Here is an 18244-nt window from a genome sequence, read left to right as displayed (position 1 = left end):
AAATCGTATACTTTGCAAAATTGCTTAATTATTGTTGTTAATGAGTTATGTACGTTTTACAAAAGTGTTGTTGTTTCAGCCCTCAAGAACCGCAGCACCTATAAAAGTATATCTGTGATATTTTAATCTTCTACACGCTCGCTATGAATTGAGCAATGCAGTTTTTGCCAAAGCTTTAATAACCTTAAATAGTTGGCTTGTTGGTACCAAACTTCTAGTGGTAATTCCTTGGTTCTTAGACAATGTCAGGTTCTTTTCTATGCTGTCATATTTCAAGAAATGTGACTCATTTTGTTTGAGAAGTTGTGTAATTTTTTCAGTATAATGTATTTATAATGCTCTGTCTTGATTTGATTTCTTATATATGCAAGAACCATTTTAAGTTAGTACAGAAAATTCTTCCATTGATGGTGAAATGCTGGCAAACCTTGAGGCCAATATACCTGTGCTGGCACCCCACACCTGTCAAAATAAATAACAATGTTTGTACTCAATTCACTCATTTTGTCTCTGATTAATTTTATTATCATATCCAAAAATACATAAATTTTTTTGTGGTGAAACAAAATATTGGAAACAAGTATATTCATGTTTTGTTTTTAAGTAGACAAAGTAAAATGCATCTCCACACAACTACCAAAGGGAGACATGTGCTACATGTATCTGGCGTCTACAAACCGATCATCAGTCATGTGACCGCAGGTTACCCCGTGGGTCACATGACTAGGTGTTTACCGCTCTACCTCACTTTCTGATGAAATCCCATGGATGTGGGATGAAATATCAAGTAGGCCTATTAAAATCAAGTATTTGTTGAGAGAACATTTTAAAATCCCTGTTTATCATACTATAGTTAGTCTTTTCTCAAGTTGAGAGTAATGCCATTTTGGATTTCGCAGAGGTAGATTTGAATCGTGTGCGCCAACCTAAATCCCGCAGGGCGTATACACCTGAGTAGAATGGCTATTTGTCTACGCTGGTGACATAACTGCATTAATGCACTGATTTGAATCTGACACGTTGAAATCCAACATGGCATTACTCTCAATTTGAGATGAGACACAGTAACCAGTATTGAAGAAGTTGTAAGAATGATCAAACAGATATGAGTATAGCGTAGACTAATCAAAACAGAGTGCTTCACCAACTGCAAGTCCAGCATCACCTGTTCATGAGGGTCAATCATTCCATGAAGAGTGACAAATGAGTGCCCCCTTTGCTTCTGTATGGCATTATGTGACACTTGGTGTCTCTGCCAAATATGTGCCACTGGCCCCTGGCAAGGTCTATCCTTCATGTAAGTATACATAAAATTAGCTTATTTTCAAGATTTTGTGGGATTAGCTTTTCATAGGCTGTAAATTTATTCTGTGTCTTGAAACCTAGGCTGCCTCTCAGTATACTTGCATGAAGGTAATACCCTGGAAATGTTTATATTGTTTGTTTGTTTACCCAGGTTGGTCCGTGAGGAACACATGCTAATCCATGGAAAACCATGGACCGTTCCAAGCTCATACAAATGCACAAGCCTGGATAGCCAGTGTAGGCTAATATATGCATGCTGGCCTAGATAGCTTTGATAAACAAAGCAAGAAATGGAAGAAAATAGCTAGGAAAAAGAGAAAAGAGAGAAGGCCACTCCCAAACACAATTGTACAATTTTACTCTTAGCCCTTACTTCGTGAGAAAGGAAACTGGAATTCCAATTGAAACATATATACAGTAAGCCAAAGAATTAAGGTACCAGTTATGTTCACCCCCTGTATATCCTAGGCCCCAGGATTGTGCATAGGTAAACTGTGCACGTTAAGCCTGTGCAACAATACTCAAATTTGAAGGATGCATGTATATAGGAAGAAAAAGACTGTCAATAGCTGCATCTTTTAGCTTGAATTTAAGACCTCATTCGTTGAATTTGTTCAAGAAATAAAGACACAAAGATCCAAAAAGCCAAGGAAAAGTGACGTCAATGTGTTAAGGCAGCTGTTTTGCGTGTGCATCTATCTATAATTGCGTGTGTGCGTCACTGTGTGTGTATGCCAGCGCTTTGAGCGAACACTAACATTTATAGCTGCACCCAATCAAATATGCACTGAAGTCACTGCCACATCAGGGTGGAAAATTACAGGGTATTTCACAATTATTGCACCCAAATTTTATTTGTTGCAAATATCCAAATATTTTATGTTTATGGTCGTGTCATAAGGAGCAGACACTACCCTACCAGTGCAACATCTGTTTATGTCTACATCCAGTCGCTCTATTAACAAAATTACATATTAATTAGCAATTGCTAACAAACTAGCATAATCATTACAAGCAGTTTGACTGAACTCAACACAGATTATATTGGGCAATGATTTACAATCGCTGTTAAGATTTGCACAATCACTACCAGTGATTCATCACCAGCTATAGGCCAATATCTAATTCTCGATAACGAGAGTACACTGTTGAGTCAGCATACTTTTCGTGGAACAACATAATCACATGACCGAAGACCGTGATTGGTCGATTCTCAAATGATGTGCTCGAGCCGGTATTAAAGCATGTGGTCTTTCCGAAGTATGCTTGATCCAAATATGGTGCATACCCAAGTTGGTTCTCATGATTGAGAATTATATATTTTGCCTAATAGCTATAGCTATTCATATCTCAATTGTTGCAATTGCCAGCTACGCCAGTATTTGTTTCAGAGCAGTGGAGTTTGATTCAACACAGAGTTGTCATTTTGCTGTACAGAAGATGAGTTGTAAATTAGTTTACCCAACGAAGCCTCATAATTGGCATGTGAAAAGAGGAGGAATTTTAAAAAATGTATTTCAAAAGGTGTTTTTTTTTGGGGGGGGCAAGCCAAAATGGGGGAAGGGTGATTTTAGTAGCCCATAGAGAGTTTACCTTCTTCTACATAATAACTGCATGGCTACTAACCCCTATTTAGTGAAACATAATTTATATGTTGTATAATAAATAGTCTTTGTAAACAGGGTTTTGATAAAACAACAGCAGTTTAAAAATTTTAAACCGAAACTGTTGCAAGAAAATATTCATTTACCATACACATATTTTCGGTAACAACCTGTTACCATCATCAGGCCAGTGAGGCCACACTGACTGGCTGATTGTCTTCACCACACCTGGCTTCTGAAATAAATTTTCAGTGGATCTCAGCCCCTGTCACTTGATCAGGGTCTTGAACTCTTGGTCTTAAGACACACACAAATTTTGTTGTGGGAACAAGTTACTTTTTTTCAACTTGTTCAATATCAGAACAATGTTTTTCATAACAGCTTGTGTATGTAACCACATGTGGCTAACCTTTTTGCAGCCCTCTCTATGATGCTCAATTTTCTTACAAACAAATTCGAATAATGCATAATCAAATAAACAAAACATAAGGTAGTATTAACCACTGTATATATGCGACTTGCCAAACTTGATTAAATTAGCAATGTGCTCTTATTTAGAAATTGCTACAGTAAGAATTTCAAATAATTGGAACATGTTGTGCCATATTAGCATAGGCGTAAATCCTGGGGGGATAAATCCCCCCCCCCCCAAATTTTGCCGGGGGGATAGTCCATACAATCATCCTCCCCAATGTTGATGCCTGAATATGGGTTTCTGACCAAACTAACCTCATATGTGCCCATTTTAGCCCCAAAAGTGCTAATTTTTGTGCGCTTTGCGAAGCTTATGAACTTATTCTGTCTGCAAAAGGTGTCAAGAATTTTTCAACCCATCCCCCCCAATGTCAAAAAGAAATCTACGCCACTGCATTTTAGACATATGCATAATAATTGCATACATCCAGTACATGCCTGGTAACCTCATTGTAGGTGTGTTATCATGGTCGAGTCACAGTGTGTCCATTCAAATGAAATACTTACTACAGAATTCATCTGTTATACTGAAAACTGCTCTCTTATCAAGAATGATATACCTTTCACGCAGCCAGACAATATTATCATATCCCTACAATGACCACATTGTAGCCGAGTCAATAGCCAGATTAATGTCAGGTAACCAAAGTTACTTCAGAGGCTGTGTCATCTCCATGACAACTCATAAATGCAGTTTTATCAGGCACATGCATGATTCTTTCAAAGAAATTCCTTAACAATCTGTATGCACGAACTTTCCTGGGTAAATACAACCATTGGGCGTTGTCATAGATCACCTATCCATCCATCACGTTGGGCAGTTGAGTTTGTTTCAGGAATGGGTAAAATTGATGAAGTTGACAGATTTATATTTGTGACACGATCTGGTCCATGGGGGCCAAAGGAGACATTTTCGAAAATTGAGTTACTGTAATTATTACATTATACACACAATAGGCTATCATTTACTGAAAACACCAATGGTCTAGCATACTTGGTTCTAAAGTTATGAAGTTTTTGATACCTATTTTTGTTTTTTACTCCATATTTTTACCTTTATCTCAGTTTCAAATTTGCCACCTTTGGCCCCCATGGACCAGATCGTGTCACATTTATAGAAGTTGTGATGCAACAGAGTTACAATATGTACAATTCCTAAATAAAGGCCATTGCAATGATTTGAACTCACTGAACCACTTGAAGTCTGCACAATGTTTGTAAGGTTAAATTTGGATAGGCATTTCTTCCAAATAACAGGCAATCCCCAATGTCTAGGCTAAGACACTGCCCTGGGGTGATATTATTTGGTCAGTGACAGGTCTCCACCGCTTCCAAGCGACTCTTCTTCACTTGATGAATATTTTCAACAATGGATTGGATGTTGCGAGTTCTTCTTTCAGTTTATACTACCCCCGCTTGGATGCAATTCCGAAGCAAAACAACTTGGTGGCTGTTTGTCTTTCACTTGCGGAATTTCTTGAAGAGTGGATGAGAGAATTTCTTATCTTTGGAAGATGACCCTTCTGATCGATACTGCATGTAGATCTGGTCATCGGCGCCAGACATAGAACTCATTGTTCCTGCACGACGCACAACCTGGAGGGAAAAAAAGTTCAATAAAAAGGTCATCAAATTAACAATTTTAAATTCTGACAAAAATATGGTTGAATGTATATCCCGGGAAGTATATAGCCTACATAGAGCTTGTGACCATGCAATTTCAAACATAATAATAATAATAATAATAATAGCTTTATTTATACACGGTAAAACATGTTCAATACAGTTTTGTTCTTCCACATGTCCGTGTGGATATTAAAAATGTTACTAACAAACACAAGTTAATTTAAAATATAATACATTAGTGTACATAGACTAAAAACTAAAATTAATACGATATTTTACTAAAAGACAAAATATATATAATAAATAAAATAGTAACCCTGCATTCTTCCTCATACAGTCACACTCTCACACGCACTCCTCTCTCACCCTCTCAACACACAACCTCCATACATCTTTCACAATAAAACGTTATTATATGATTTATGTACAAGTTATATTTAAATTATTAAAACACATCATCAAGACCACTATTGCACAAAAACATACAAAATGATAAATTATTCACAAATATTAGGAAATAAATTATTAAAACACATCATGATAATTGGCAGGCCCACTATTGCACAAATACAGAAATTTCATATTGATATAAAATACTATTAAAGTAGCACCTACTTTCATCTTCATAAAATCACACATATTCCCACCATGAAACAACATACACTCCACTCACCCCTCACTTACATACACGCATCCCCAACTCACCAAGCATATAGTTAAACCCTTTCATCCCCTCAACACGAATCATCCATACCCAAGATCCATACATCATATACGATTTATATACAAATTAAATTTAACTTATTAAAACACATCATCAAGATCACTATTACATAAATAATACAGATATTGAACAATATAAAATATACAAAATGATAAATTATTCACAAATATTAAGAAATAAGTTGTTTAAAATGTTTTACATTGCACATGCTTCTAGCATTGTCATCTATCGAGCTCCACAGTTGAGCACCTCTATAACTAAAACTACGCTTCTTATATTCAGTATTTGGCTTATCCATGATGAAAACATCTTTATTTCTGGTGTTATAACAAGTTTCTTTTTTAACAAATCTATTGTACAGATATTTTGTGCATACAGTACAAAGAGCTCCCTCAAGATATAAAGGAACTCTGCTTTTAAACTAAATATACACCAGGGGTAGAAAAGGGGACCTCAATTCTGCCAAAGAGCTCCCTCAGGATATAAAGGAACTCAGCAGTTTACTAACCCTTTTTTACTTCACTTGCAGCATAGACCCAACGAAACATATATGCTTGCAGCAACCAAATTGTTCAAACTCCAAAAGGAAGATTATTTCATGATAAATAATTCCAAACAAATTACCAATAAAATTGAAATCAACACAATATTATTTTGTTCACCTAACAATGTAATTATATTCTCCCATTACTTCACCCCATATTTGGGTGGTTGGGTGGGACAAAAACCATCCTTCTGGTGTGACAGACAAAAACCAACTGATACCAAATACAAGCAAAGAGAGCATAGCCAATGAAGATGCTGGAAAGCTGATAAAAAAAACTGTATCTAAGCAACCAGCACCCAATAAGAATTATGAATGACAAGGAACTTTGCCAGGAAGATTTGGCTGCTCTTAAGGACCCTTAAAGATGCATCCATGGCTAACCAAACCCTTGACCAAACAAGTCATTATCTATTAAGCAATTGAAGTTTTTAAAAGATTCATACATTCACTTTTTCAAACCTTATTTGTAAAATATCCTCATTGGAGGAGCTACCAGATTTTTCAAAGGAAAGAAGAAAGGAGTACAGCTTACTGCATGTTTAAATTCTCATTAATACTGACAGTCAAACAAGTGCTATTAATACTTGCTGTTACAGCTGCTGTTGCTGATTAGCTATTACAGAGCAGATTACCTGTATGTGATGATAACTTCACCATCGACTCTCTTCTGCAGCATCACTGGCAGCTTATATTTAGAGAATAAAGGTATTGTTTTTAGCCGCTGGAGTGCATCTACCGTCTCATATAAAAGGGGCGACATCATTATTTTAAGTAAAACAATGAGGCGAAGCCGAGTTGTTTTACGTCAAAAATAATGACGTCGCCCGTGTTATATGAGACGATAGATGCACGGCAGCAGCTAAAAACAATACCTTTATTCTCATTCTTAAGGGCTGGGGTATGAGCGTTTGGACAGTATTTATTGTGGGACATTAGAGCACATCAGACATATCGAATTGCATTCTGAATACGAAGAATGTCCTTCTGATATCAAATAATTTTGATTTTTGAAATTAGCAATGTAATACACATTTTATGGGAAATCATTACAAATTGATATTTTTGATATTTAACAGTACTTGAAGTAAACTTTATAAATCTGATGATTTATACTTAAAGTGTATGTAGGTGGGATAAAAAAGCCGACGATCAATTGAAAATTTTGACCTTTCAGTATTGAAGATATGGATTTTTTTCCCAAAACACCAAAAAAATAGGTCTTTTTGGGAAAAAATCCATATCTTCAATATAAAAGGTCAAAATTTTCAATTGATCGTCGGCTTTTCCTCCCAGCTACATACACTTTAAGAATATATCATTAGATTTATAAAATTTATTTCGAGGACTGTTATATATCAAAATTTGAAAAATATCAAATTTGAATAATTTGTCATAAAATTTGTATTATATCGTGAATTTCAAAAATGAAAATTATTTGATATCAGAAAGACATGCTTCAGTATTCAGAATGCAATTCGATCGCCTGAGGTGCTCTCATGTCCCACAAAAATACTGTCGAAAACGCCATAAACGCTCATTCTAGATCCCTTAAACATTTCGATGAAAATAAATATATTAATCATAAGTATACCAAATTGCAATCAAATTAAATCCTACATTTTACAAGGAATTACCTAGGGCTTAGAATCGATCAGTCCTGTTGTTGCTATGCACATTCCGATTGGTTCAAATAGCGCGTACAAGTATCGCGTCGAACGCACACGTTAAGGTGTGTGATATCGTGTCATATCACACGGGTAAGAACCAATAAGATTGCAAGAACATTCTCAAGTGTTTAAGAATTCTTGTTTTTGTAACAGTGCTGTTGCTGATTAGCTAATCTTACTTGTGATGATGAAGATATAGCTGACTTCACCAATAACTTTGTTTTCTACAGCAACATCAGCACAGGCAGCTAAATACTTGCTGTAAACAGTTGCTGATTAGCTAATACACATAGTATCTTACTTGTGATAATGAGGGTCTAAAGTTGACTTCACCAACAACTTTCTCTTCTATAGTATCATCAGCACCAGCAGCTAATACTTGCTGTAAACAGTTGCTGATTAGCTAATACATAACATCTTACCTGTGATGATGAAGGTCTAAAGCTGACTTCACCAGCGACTCTCTCTTCTTCAGCATCAGCATCACTGGCTGCTAATACTTGCTGTAACAATTGCTGTTGTTCATGTTTTGTGGAATACTTCAGGTTCTCCTGTAAAAGAGAAGGTTAATATTGTTGTTAAGTATTAAATGTTAAAGAATGCAAATAACTGAATCCAAATTTTATAGGTGAAATGACCTTTGTCATCATATTTTGTTTATTTCAACCAAGAAATAGACATGTGTCACAGTCCGATTTGTAAGCGCTCTACCTTATATAAAAGTCAACTAAATGGACTCTCTTTTAAAGCTGACAATTTCCTCTATTCTAAAGCCCTACCAGGAAATTATCTGTGCAGCACTAACTTGACCTCATCAGTGAATATAAAACATTTTTTTCATACTTTGTGATACTTTTCACATGAAGTATAGGACCAGCACATAATTGACCATTTTATCACCAAAGCCGTTTTATACATAACATGTAATAAAACCAAAAATATGCCATCACACAACATGATTAGACTAATTTGTTGGAACGTGCATAGGTTTATTGAGAATGTGCTCTGTGTTGATGATGTACCAATAGTTTTGTTTTCATTTGCAAGGCTCTTGGAATATACCAAAATAATCAATTTACTATGTATGTCACTGAAGTGGTGGCCACTGACAAACACATCAAGGGGGAAGGTCACTGGTTACTCTTTTAATGCCTGAATATTTAGCATATTGTTAGGAACAACATACAATTGGGTTCAGTAAACATACCTATTATACACTGCGCACAGTAGCGTAAGTATGGAGATTGTACGACTAAAAGTGTAACAAATCAATTGACTTTGCATTATTGAAAAAAATTCAATTCATACTAGGACCATGGCCCAATGCACCCTCTCTGTAACATTGTTTGTATTTACCTCATCCATCCCTGCCAGTTTGGTGATGACTTTGAAGCTGTAACCCTGATTCACCAGGAATCTCTGTCTCTTGAGTGAATAGAACATCTCCTGAGTGTCTTGTGATACAAGAGTGTAGAAGAAAGCATTGAACTCCTCCGCAGCAGCAGCTGAAGCAAATAGAGTATAACCACATTAGCAAAAACAATAAGGTAATAGCTAATTAGCCCTATGGTAATTAAGTACAGATATAATATTTCATTTAATGAAGTAACCTACCCTTTCTCATGCCCCATCTGTTTGCATAGATGGTCAATACAAACACTTCCACCTACAATTGGAGGTTGTAGGCTCAACTATCACCAAATACGTCCACTGCTTGATCTTTCAATCTCTTGTACTTCCATCATATCTTTACTTAACCCATGAAGACAAATCAGTCCAAATCTATTGACTGGTTTGGCACCATGGGTTAAGTTGGTTTGTTTTAGCTAGTCACCAGCTGTCCATCATGCTAGTAAATTACCACTATCTTACTAACCCAGATTATATGACCATATAACAATATCCCTTGGGACTTTAAGTTAATTGCTTTTTCCAAAGTGACAAGCCTTGTCAAGTTAATGATGGCACAGAACACTTTAAAAAACTTGAAGTGCAGCAATTAATAAATGCATACACTGTGCACTAACTTGGGTTGAGTGAGTTCATAATGTCTGGTTGAAAATAATTTTCTTTTAAAACTTGCGATCATGAAAAAAGAATAAGTTTCCTAGGTTGTGTGAGAGATTCTGTAAATTTGAGCAAATACTTTTGCAACAGCAATGCTAACTAGCAAATCTCCTATACCTACAATCAAGGAAATTAATGTTGGCCTACTCTGGCATAATATCGCCACCCCTCTCCCCCATTTCAATGTTGATGATAGCGCTTTTCCCATTGGGCTCTCCAGTCTCCCCAACATTGGTTGAGGGAGAATGGGGGACGGAAGGGGAAAGGGGAAGGTTTGGACTTCTCATCAAACATTGTTATACTAATTTCACTGAACTCTCAGAGCAGGCAGTGAAGAGTTCCAACATAATGACAGAGTGTGCCAAGTTGCCAACTAATTATTTCCTTGATTGTAGCTATTAACACAATGACACATGAAGTCACACATTTATTGTGAAGGCCTTGTTCATTACTTTTTGTAAAATGGGCAATAACTTCACAACACCGCTTGTCATTTACCTATCCAAGTGTGCACCTTGGACAGGCAAACTTAAGGGGTAAGTGACTAACCGCATTAACCAACATGGCATGTTTGAAAAGAGAAAAAACATTTGACAACCATAAGTTTGCATTTTTTAAATTGCAACATAATAAAAACTCAATTTGATCAAAATGTTTTCTTAATATTGAATATACATGTATTACCCTTTTTGGCTCTCAAGATACGTCCAAGTCGTTGAGCTTCTTGCCTTCGTGATCCGCCATGAGAAGAAATCTGTATGAGTACATTAGCTTCTGGTAAGTCAAATGAGTTGTCCCCAACCTGATTGACACAATACACACAAAGGAAATCTGTATGAGTACATTAGCTTCTGGTAAGTCAAATGAGTTGTCCCCAACCTGATTGACACAATACACACAAAGGAAATCTGTATGAGTACATTAGCTTCTGGTAAGTCAAATGAGTTGTCCCCAACCTGATTGACACAATACACACAAAGGAAATCTGTATGAGTACATTAGCTTCTGGTAAGTCAAATGAGTTGTCCCCAACCTGATTGACACAATACACACAAAGGAAATCTGTATGAGTACATTAGCTTCTGGTAAGTCAAATGAGTTGTCCCCAACCTGATTGACACAATACACACAAAGGAAATCTGTATGAGTACATTAGCTTCTGGTAAGTCAAATGAGTTGTCCCCAACCTGATTGACACAATACACACAAAGGAAATCTGTATGAGTACATTAGCTTCTGGTAAGTCAAATGAGTTGTCCCCAACCTGATTGACACAATACACACAAAGGAAATCTGTATGAGTACATTAGCTTCTGGTAAGTCAAATGAGTTGTCCCCAACCTGATTGACACAATACACACAAAGGAAATCTGTATGAGTACATTAGCTTCTGGTAAGTCAAATGAGTTGTCCCCAACCTGATTGACACAATACACACAAAGGAAATCTGTATGAGTACATTAGCTTCTGGTAAGTCAAATGAGTTGTCCCCAACCTGATTGACACAATACACACAAAAAAAACAATTTTTAACCTTCAGAAATACAGATACATGACTGTAGAAAAACTTCCTGACAAATAATAAAAGATAAAAAAACAGAGATTTTTCCTGTTTTTATAAATAATATAAGGCTACAAAAAATATACACTAAACGAAAACATGTTCGTTTCCTGCAGGTACTTCAAAAACCAAGGTTGGGTTTTTTTTTAATTGATTTTTCTCTTATTTTTGTGCCAAAATGTTTGTTAAAACATGCTTCAAACTCCAAATGTGACCCATCATAATCAAAAACCGACCAGTCGCCGGCTGGCATCATTTTCTAAAAACAAATTTGAGCTTATTTCACCTCATAAAAACATTTTGTTTGTATCTGATTTCAACAAGCAAGGTTAATGCATTTATATTAGCTTGTATTTTCCAAACTTTTTTTTGTGTGACAATTTTGTTATAAAAATAGCAGAAATCATGGGATTTTTTTCTTATGTATGAAATAGGTTATTATGTATGCATATCACATGTTGCTCGAGAAATTGTACAAAATAATCCACTTGTACTGAGATTGTGCATTATTTTGTAAAATTTCTCCCAACACAGTGATTAAAGTTTCTTGGTCATTTTATCCATCAAATTGTTGACCTTTCTCTTCAGGCTGTTCAAATGAAAATTGCTCTGTCAAATGAAATTTGTTTTTAATTTAGTGTTATATTTTTTCAAACTTACCTTGGATATAAATATTGTATTAACAGCTGGATTGTTCTGGAAATTCTGTAGCACCTGGAGTCTTTCCCCTTGACTGGTAGGGCCATAAACATAAGGTCTATAAAGAAATACATATCATAAGGCTACAATGTATGTAAGATTAAGAACATCAAGATAAAAATTTAATCTGAATATATTTAAGACACCTTAAACCCAGTATTTCTCAAATTTAATCCAATTTGCTAAGTATGAAAACTGTTAAGGATTCTGGAATACTGTATAGGATAGCTACTTGATAGCTAATCGTTGATCTCAAACCATTGCTTATGATCGATGCTAAACTTGGATCATTTTCAAACATAAATTAAGATGAAAGCCAACAAATAAGTAAAGTATGGGTCTAACATTTTCCCTTGTGTTACAATCCTATTACTCAAAGATCTAGAACTATAAGAAATTACTTTTTAAAGTGAAGTAATTTATTATAGTGCACTCCATACAGGCATAAACCTACAAGCCTCAGCCCATTTACAAAGAAGTACAATAATGCCTAGCAACTGTCAATCAACAAAATTATGGGATAAGTCAGTCCTACTTTTGAAACAGCAGCATTAATTGCATCAGTGCAAATCAGGTACACATTAGGTCAAAAACTCCCCAGCTGCGAGTGAATGTGAAGGGTCACAGGCTGTGTAACTATAGTACATCTCGTCTCAAGGTTGAGAGTTGAGAGTAAGGCCATGTTGGATTTTGCAGTGAGAGATTCAAATGAAGTGCCCTAACCTTTATCCAGCAGGGCGTATACTCAAGAGTAGAAGGATGATTCGTCTGTACGCCGGTGGCAAGTCTGCCTAAATGCACCAATTCGAATCTACCCCTGCAAAATCCAAGATGGTGTTACACTCAACTTGAGACAACACACACTATATATCACTTACTTGTTCATTGCTCTAGCATAGTGTTGTAGTGCAAACACATTGTCTGAGAACACAATGACTTTGTCATTCCTCTGCTCATGGAATCGCACCAGGAACTGACAGGCTCGGAATTTATTGGGGTTCATGGTATACAGCAGCTGAAAGAATAAGATGATTACTGACGATCAGCAGCTGTAGACGATTATATGCTTTATTGATTGGGGAGTTGCCTACAATCTCAGGAAAAAATTGTTTGAAAACTTTAAAGGCCTAATTGGACCTGGCCCCCCTCTAACTCTGTGCAATGTTGTAAAGCACAATATGCTCATCTTCACTGTCTGTGTAAGATGAACATTGAGACAACACTAATATAATTCTTAGTTTCCAGGAACTCATAAAGTATGTGCACTATGGTAACAAGGACATGATAGTTCAGTGAACTCAAAATTAGTAAACTATGTTTGATGAGAAGTACAATGTTTGATGAGAAGTACAAACCTTCCCTTCCCCTCTTCCCTGTCAATCAATGCTGGGGAGACTGGAGAGCACAATGGCAAATATGCTTTCATCAACATTGAATTGGGGAAGCAGCGTGGCGATTTACAAATAGTTTGCCAAAGTGTACCAACACTATTTTCCTTGGTTGTAGATTTATTTCCATTTCAGCCAAACCATAGTTACATTTCGGGGTTTTCGTGTTTTCATTAACTCTAAATTTCGGGGGAAGTAGTCAAAATAAATCAACACCCATCCCTACTCCACTGGGTTTGTTACTTACCAGTCTCTTCCTAGTCCTTATAGCTAGATATTCTCTGAAGAACTCTGGTGTCATTGGACACCATACCTCAGCACACTGCACTCTAGCAATAAAACCACGGTTTTGTAATTCCATCCAATTTGCCTCATACAGTTTTGGTCCAATTAAGAAGTTGAGATCAGCAATCTTGTCATCTTCACGTACCAAGGTAGCGGTGAGACCCAGCTTACAGTGAGCCTGCACTTGGGTTAGCACACGACGGAACTGTTTGGCAGGGATCGTATGCACCTCTGTAGTGGAAGAAATTTATGATTGTGAATGTTTTGCGGGCCATAGAAATATTTCTTTCCTTTTTAGAAGCTTATTAGAGTCTTTGTCAAAAGTTTTTTGAAAGCCCTATATAGCCATGAATGGAACACTGTTTTATGAGGGTTTATTTTCATCAATCACAAAATCATATTCCAAGGAACTTGGCTTGTGTATTTTTGCAAACACAAAATCAGAATTCATGACATTTTGTGACAGATGCTCATAATTGCATATTTTCAAGTTCATCTTTAAAGAAAAGATAATCTTCTTAATTAATTTTCTACAACTGAATTTGAATGTTGATAGTATAGGGACAATCCCATGCAAAATTCCAAGCTTTGCAATTTTAACTTGGTTTTAGTACAAATCTACCTGCAACTATATTCAATATCCACATCATGTAAAAAACACTGGTAAATGACCTGTTCAGCATCCCATGACCTCTGTGGTGTGTTCTGCCATATCATGTAGTAAGTCTCTGTTCTAATGTTGGCAATGCTTGGTTTATCTTATTACAGCTCAGTAGACATATGGTAACAATTAAATAGATATATTCCATTAATTCAAATAGAGCTGTTGTCAAACTAATAATGTATACTATATGCTCTCCAATTACGAGTCTTGCTTACGAGAATTCTGTTAAATTACTTGAATTTTGTATCTTTTTTTAGAAATTGTATTAACTTGTTCAAATATTTTGCAAGGGTGAATCATTCAGTGTTCAGATGAAAGGCAGGGTGTATGACCAGTGAGGTGTGACTCTAATCAGAACAGGCTGCAAGGTCTTTGTTATGCACTGCATCTGCCCTGTGAAGGTCCTTTCATACTACGCTGCAGTTACTTTGCAGTGAATTGCTGCACTGCATCGTACTGCAAGATACTGCATTGCGGTATTGCAATAACGTTAAATATATTTTAACTTGGAAATGCGACGAGTTGCGTTGAGTTGTGGTGAAAAGTAATCAATATATAGGCAATGCACCGCAAAGCAATTGCGGCGTAGTATGAATGGACCTTAATTCAAATGCGGTTTTGTTTTGAGGAGAGCAGACATTTGTTAAATTAAGTCTGATAACTGCACCAGAGTCAAAGACAATACGAAATCCTCTCAATTAAGGAAGTGGCCATACATACCATCTAATATCATAAGTCCCCATTCTTGTTCCTTGAGCCATTTCATAACCTGTTCAGCTTCCCATGACCTCTTTGTTGTATGTGCTACCATGGAGTAGGTACTTACACATATACTGCAACCTGCAAATAGTTACAAAATAAATATTTATAATGCAGAATAATTAAAGCAGAAATCTATGCTAAAACTAAATTACAACTAGGAACAAGCTTGGTAATATGAATGTACAATGCAGTGGAAATAAAAAACAAAAAACAAGAGATGTTACTTTTTCATAACACCCCAAACAAATTGTACATATTTCTTGGACTAAATTAACAAAATCTTGAAAACTACTCATGATCGGAAAAAATACATCCGATCATTCGTGTACATGTACACTTGCATATTGGATTGGAAAAACTTCCAAATATTTCAGTGAAAGCTATATACTGAATTTTCCAATTGCTTAAATCGTGAATCTCCCATGGCTAAGAAGTGAAGGTACAGGACTCACAAACTTTAGGTCATGGGTTCGATTCATGAGTGGGATCACTATTCCTTGTTTCTCTTTTAATAATATCATGATGGCGAAACTGTTAGAAATCTTAATAAATTTAGTATCTGATAAGACAACTGTATCAAGATAAGCACATGTATTGATTAAGTTTACATATTACATGCAAGCCTTACCCATAGGTTTGTCTTTGGCATCTGATGTAAACCTACACACCATAGAGTCATCTACAGTAGACCACAGCTTGAACTGTGACCTCCATTGCTCTACTGCCACACCTGATGTACATAACACCATACAACGCTTTCTTACTGTACATGCTGCTGTTACGCCGACGAGTGTTTTACCAGCACCTAACGACAAAAGAAAGGAACTGATGAATACAAATATTCTATGTTTTTGATTTGTCAAAACCAATTTGAAAAAACTAACTTTCTTGCTGACAGTTTCGTCAATGAACCACTGACTTTTTTGAAGCTTGATGTTGTTGTGATGATCCAACAAAACTGACAAAACTGTTAGCAAGAAAGTAAGTTTCTTCAAATTGGTTTTGACAAATCAAAAACTTTTAGATTGTATAATTACCAAACCTGATGAACCTGTTCCAAGGGTACAAACATTGTTTAAGTCTAGAATTGTCTCTAATTCTAATTGCATCCACTCCATGTTGTTGTATGTGGCACTCAATCCCTAACATGACATTCAGAACAAGAACCTAACATCAACAAAATGTGAACACCTTTATTTCATACAGGCTACCTCCTGCTAGGCTCTAGTTTTAGCTGCAACTCCTCCATCCTGTTTGTTCAATTATTTCCCAGTTGTTTGCTGTTTGATGGAAAACAAATAAATTATTCATTAGGGTGGCTTCAAAACCTAACCACCAGAAGACTGTTGGCACCTGAGCTGGTAGAACCGCTCGCTTTAACCATGTAATATTGCTTCAAACAGTGCAAGGCAGGCCCAATCACTGGTTCTGCCAGGCACTGGCCTGCTGGATATTGAAGTCATCCCTTCTTCTTTACATGCTCTTATGCAGAACACAGCCATCAAATGTGGACAGTCCATGGCTGGACATGAGTCCAAGGTGTGAGAACAAGCTTTTGTGGCCATTTAGTACACACAATCAAGAAAGAAACAAGAAAAGAACACCAATGAATTGAATAAAACTGGTTATAAGCTTACCACATGGCAACACGATGACCCCTGACCTTGCTCTTCCATTACCAAACATTTTCCTCAGACTTTTCTCTTGATATGGTCTAAGTACTGTGGTTGGTTTCAAGTCAATACTGTATGGGAAGGTATAAGGGCAAGAAAGAACGATGAAAAGGATATTGAAAATGCATAAATAATGCTACTTTCATATCATTTTATGCTTGTTTTTGCTATTTGCCAAATGAGACTTTTCTGTGCACATAATCATTCCACTTGTTGACCTTAACATGCACAACAGAATTTTGAATTAGGCCATCATGGACATGGCTGTGTTAAACACACATTCACAATTACAAAGCAACCACAAATTTGAAAACAATTTTAGTAAATAAATTGCTGTTTGCTGATACAGCCCTTAAAGATATCAAAACATTCATGTATAGAATGTGTGTAATCTTAGAGAACTTTCTTTGACTTTAAGTCCTCCTGGTATATTTTAACTAAATGGAGGCATGCTATTATAACTAGACTGTGATATACAGCAGTAATCATCCCCAATACATGTGTCAATCAGTTGTCAATTGCTGATCAAAATGTAAGTAATCTCAGAGTATTGTCTACTTAGACTTCACATCTTCTTGAGATATTTAAACTTGGAGAAATGCAGTTGATCATGGATTTGCATCAAAATGTAGCCTGTTTGGGAGTAACTGATGTAAATCTTGAAATTGAATATTTTTAACATCAAACTTATTTTCCTTCTCAGTGTCACATCTGAGTGTTGTTTCCAGAATATATCAATTGGATATATCAAATTTTGTTTGTACACTTACGGTAAGTCTGGATTGTGTGTGTCATTCCTGAAATCATACTCGGCCAAGAGAGGATACTCAAGTTCTATACATCTGCATGGGGAAAAGAAGAAAAGCAAAATAAAATTATGAATCAAATAACAGAAAGCTGGAGGTACACTTGTTACTCATTTAGAAAAAAATCCAATGATGATATATTGATGTTATGTATGTTCTTTAAAGTCAATCTTCTTGATTTTTTTGAACTGATTGTAGTTTGATTTCATAATTGATTTCAAATATACAACCACTTTGGAAAAATATCAACCAAGATTTTTAATTGTTTTTGTATATAATTGTTTTGACATGTTTTGATAGTTCTCATTATATTGTTTTTTCCAATCATTTACGGGAAGCAATTGCAAATATTTCTCTTGCCATCTTCAGCAATGAGATGTGACCTCCATAGA

The 18244-nt window shown here is 36.0% G+C and overlaps 1 protein-coding gene across 2 annotated transcripts in view; it reads right to left on the bottom strand.

Annotated features, from left to right (window-relative positions):
- Positions 1–221: 221 nt before the first annotated feature.
- The window catches only part of LOC140151564 (general transcription and DNA repair factor IIH helicase/translocase subunit XPB-like), a 35520-nt gene continuing 17497 nt past the window's right edge, over positions 222–18244 (bottom strand). The window contains exons 9-19 of one of the 2 annotated variants that reach the window (XM_072173952.1): positions 17817–17888; positions 17011–17117; positions 16002–16178; positions 15332–15451; positions 13910–14178; positions 13153–13289; positions 12236–12332; positions 10699–10816; positions 9304–9452; positions 8370–8498; positions 222–4979 (exon numbers count right to left, since the gene is read on the bottom strand). In XM_072173952.1, coding sequence (XP_072030053.1) covers positions 4845–4979; positions 8370–8498; positions 9304–9452; positions 10699–10816; positions 12236–12332; positions 13153–13289; positions 13910–14178; positions 15332–15451; positions 16002–16178; positions 17011–17117; positions 17817–17888 — 1510 coding nt within the window. In that variant the 3' untranslated portion in view covers positions 222–4844. Of the gene's footprint in view, positions 4980–8369; positions 8499–9303; positions 9453–10698; positions 10817–11250; positions 11510–12235; positions 12333–13152; positions 13290–13909; positions 14179–15331; positions 15452–16001; positions 16179–17010; positions 17118–17816; positions 17889–18244 lie in introns of those variants that run through there. The other variant, XM_072173953.1, reaches the window with a different exon arrangement.

The sequence above is a fragment of the Amphiura filiformis genome, chromosome 4 (genome assembly GCF_039555335.1).
Source record: "Amphiura filiformis chromosome 4, Afil_fr2py, whole genome shotgun sequence".
In the NCBI taxonomy this organism is placed as follows: Eukaryota; Metazoa; Echinodermata; class Ophiuroidea; order Amphilepidida; family Amphiuridae; genus Amphiura; species Amphiura filiformis.
The sequence above is the reverse complement of the archived record's forward strand: the minus strand, read 5'-3'. Positions and strand labels throughout refer to the sequence as shown.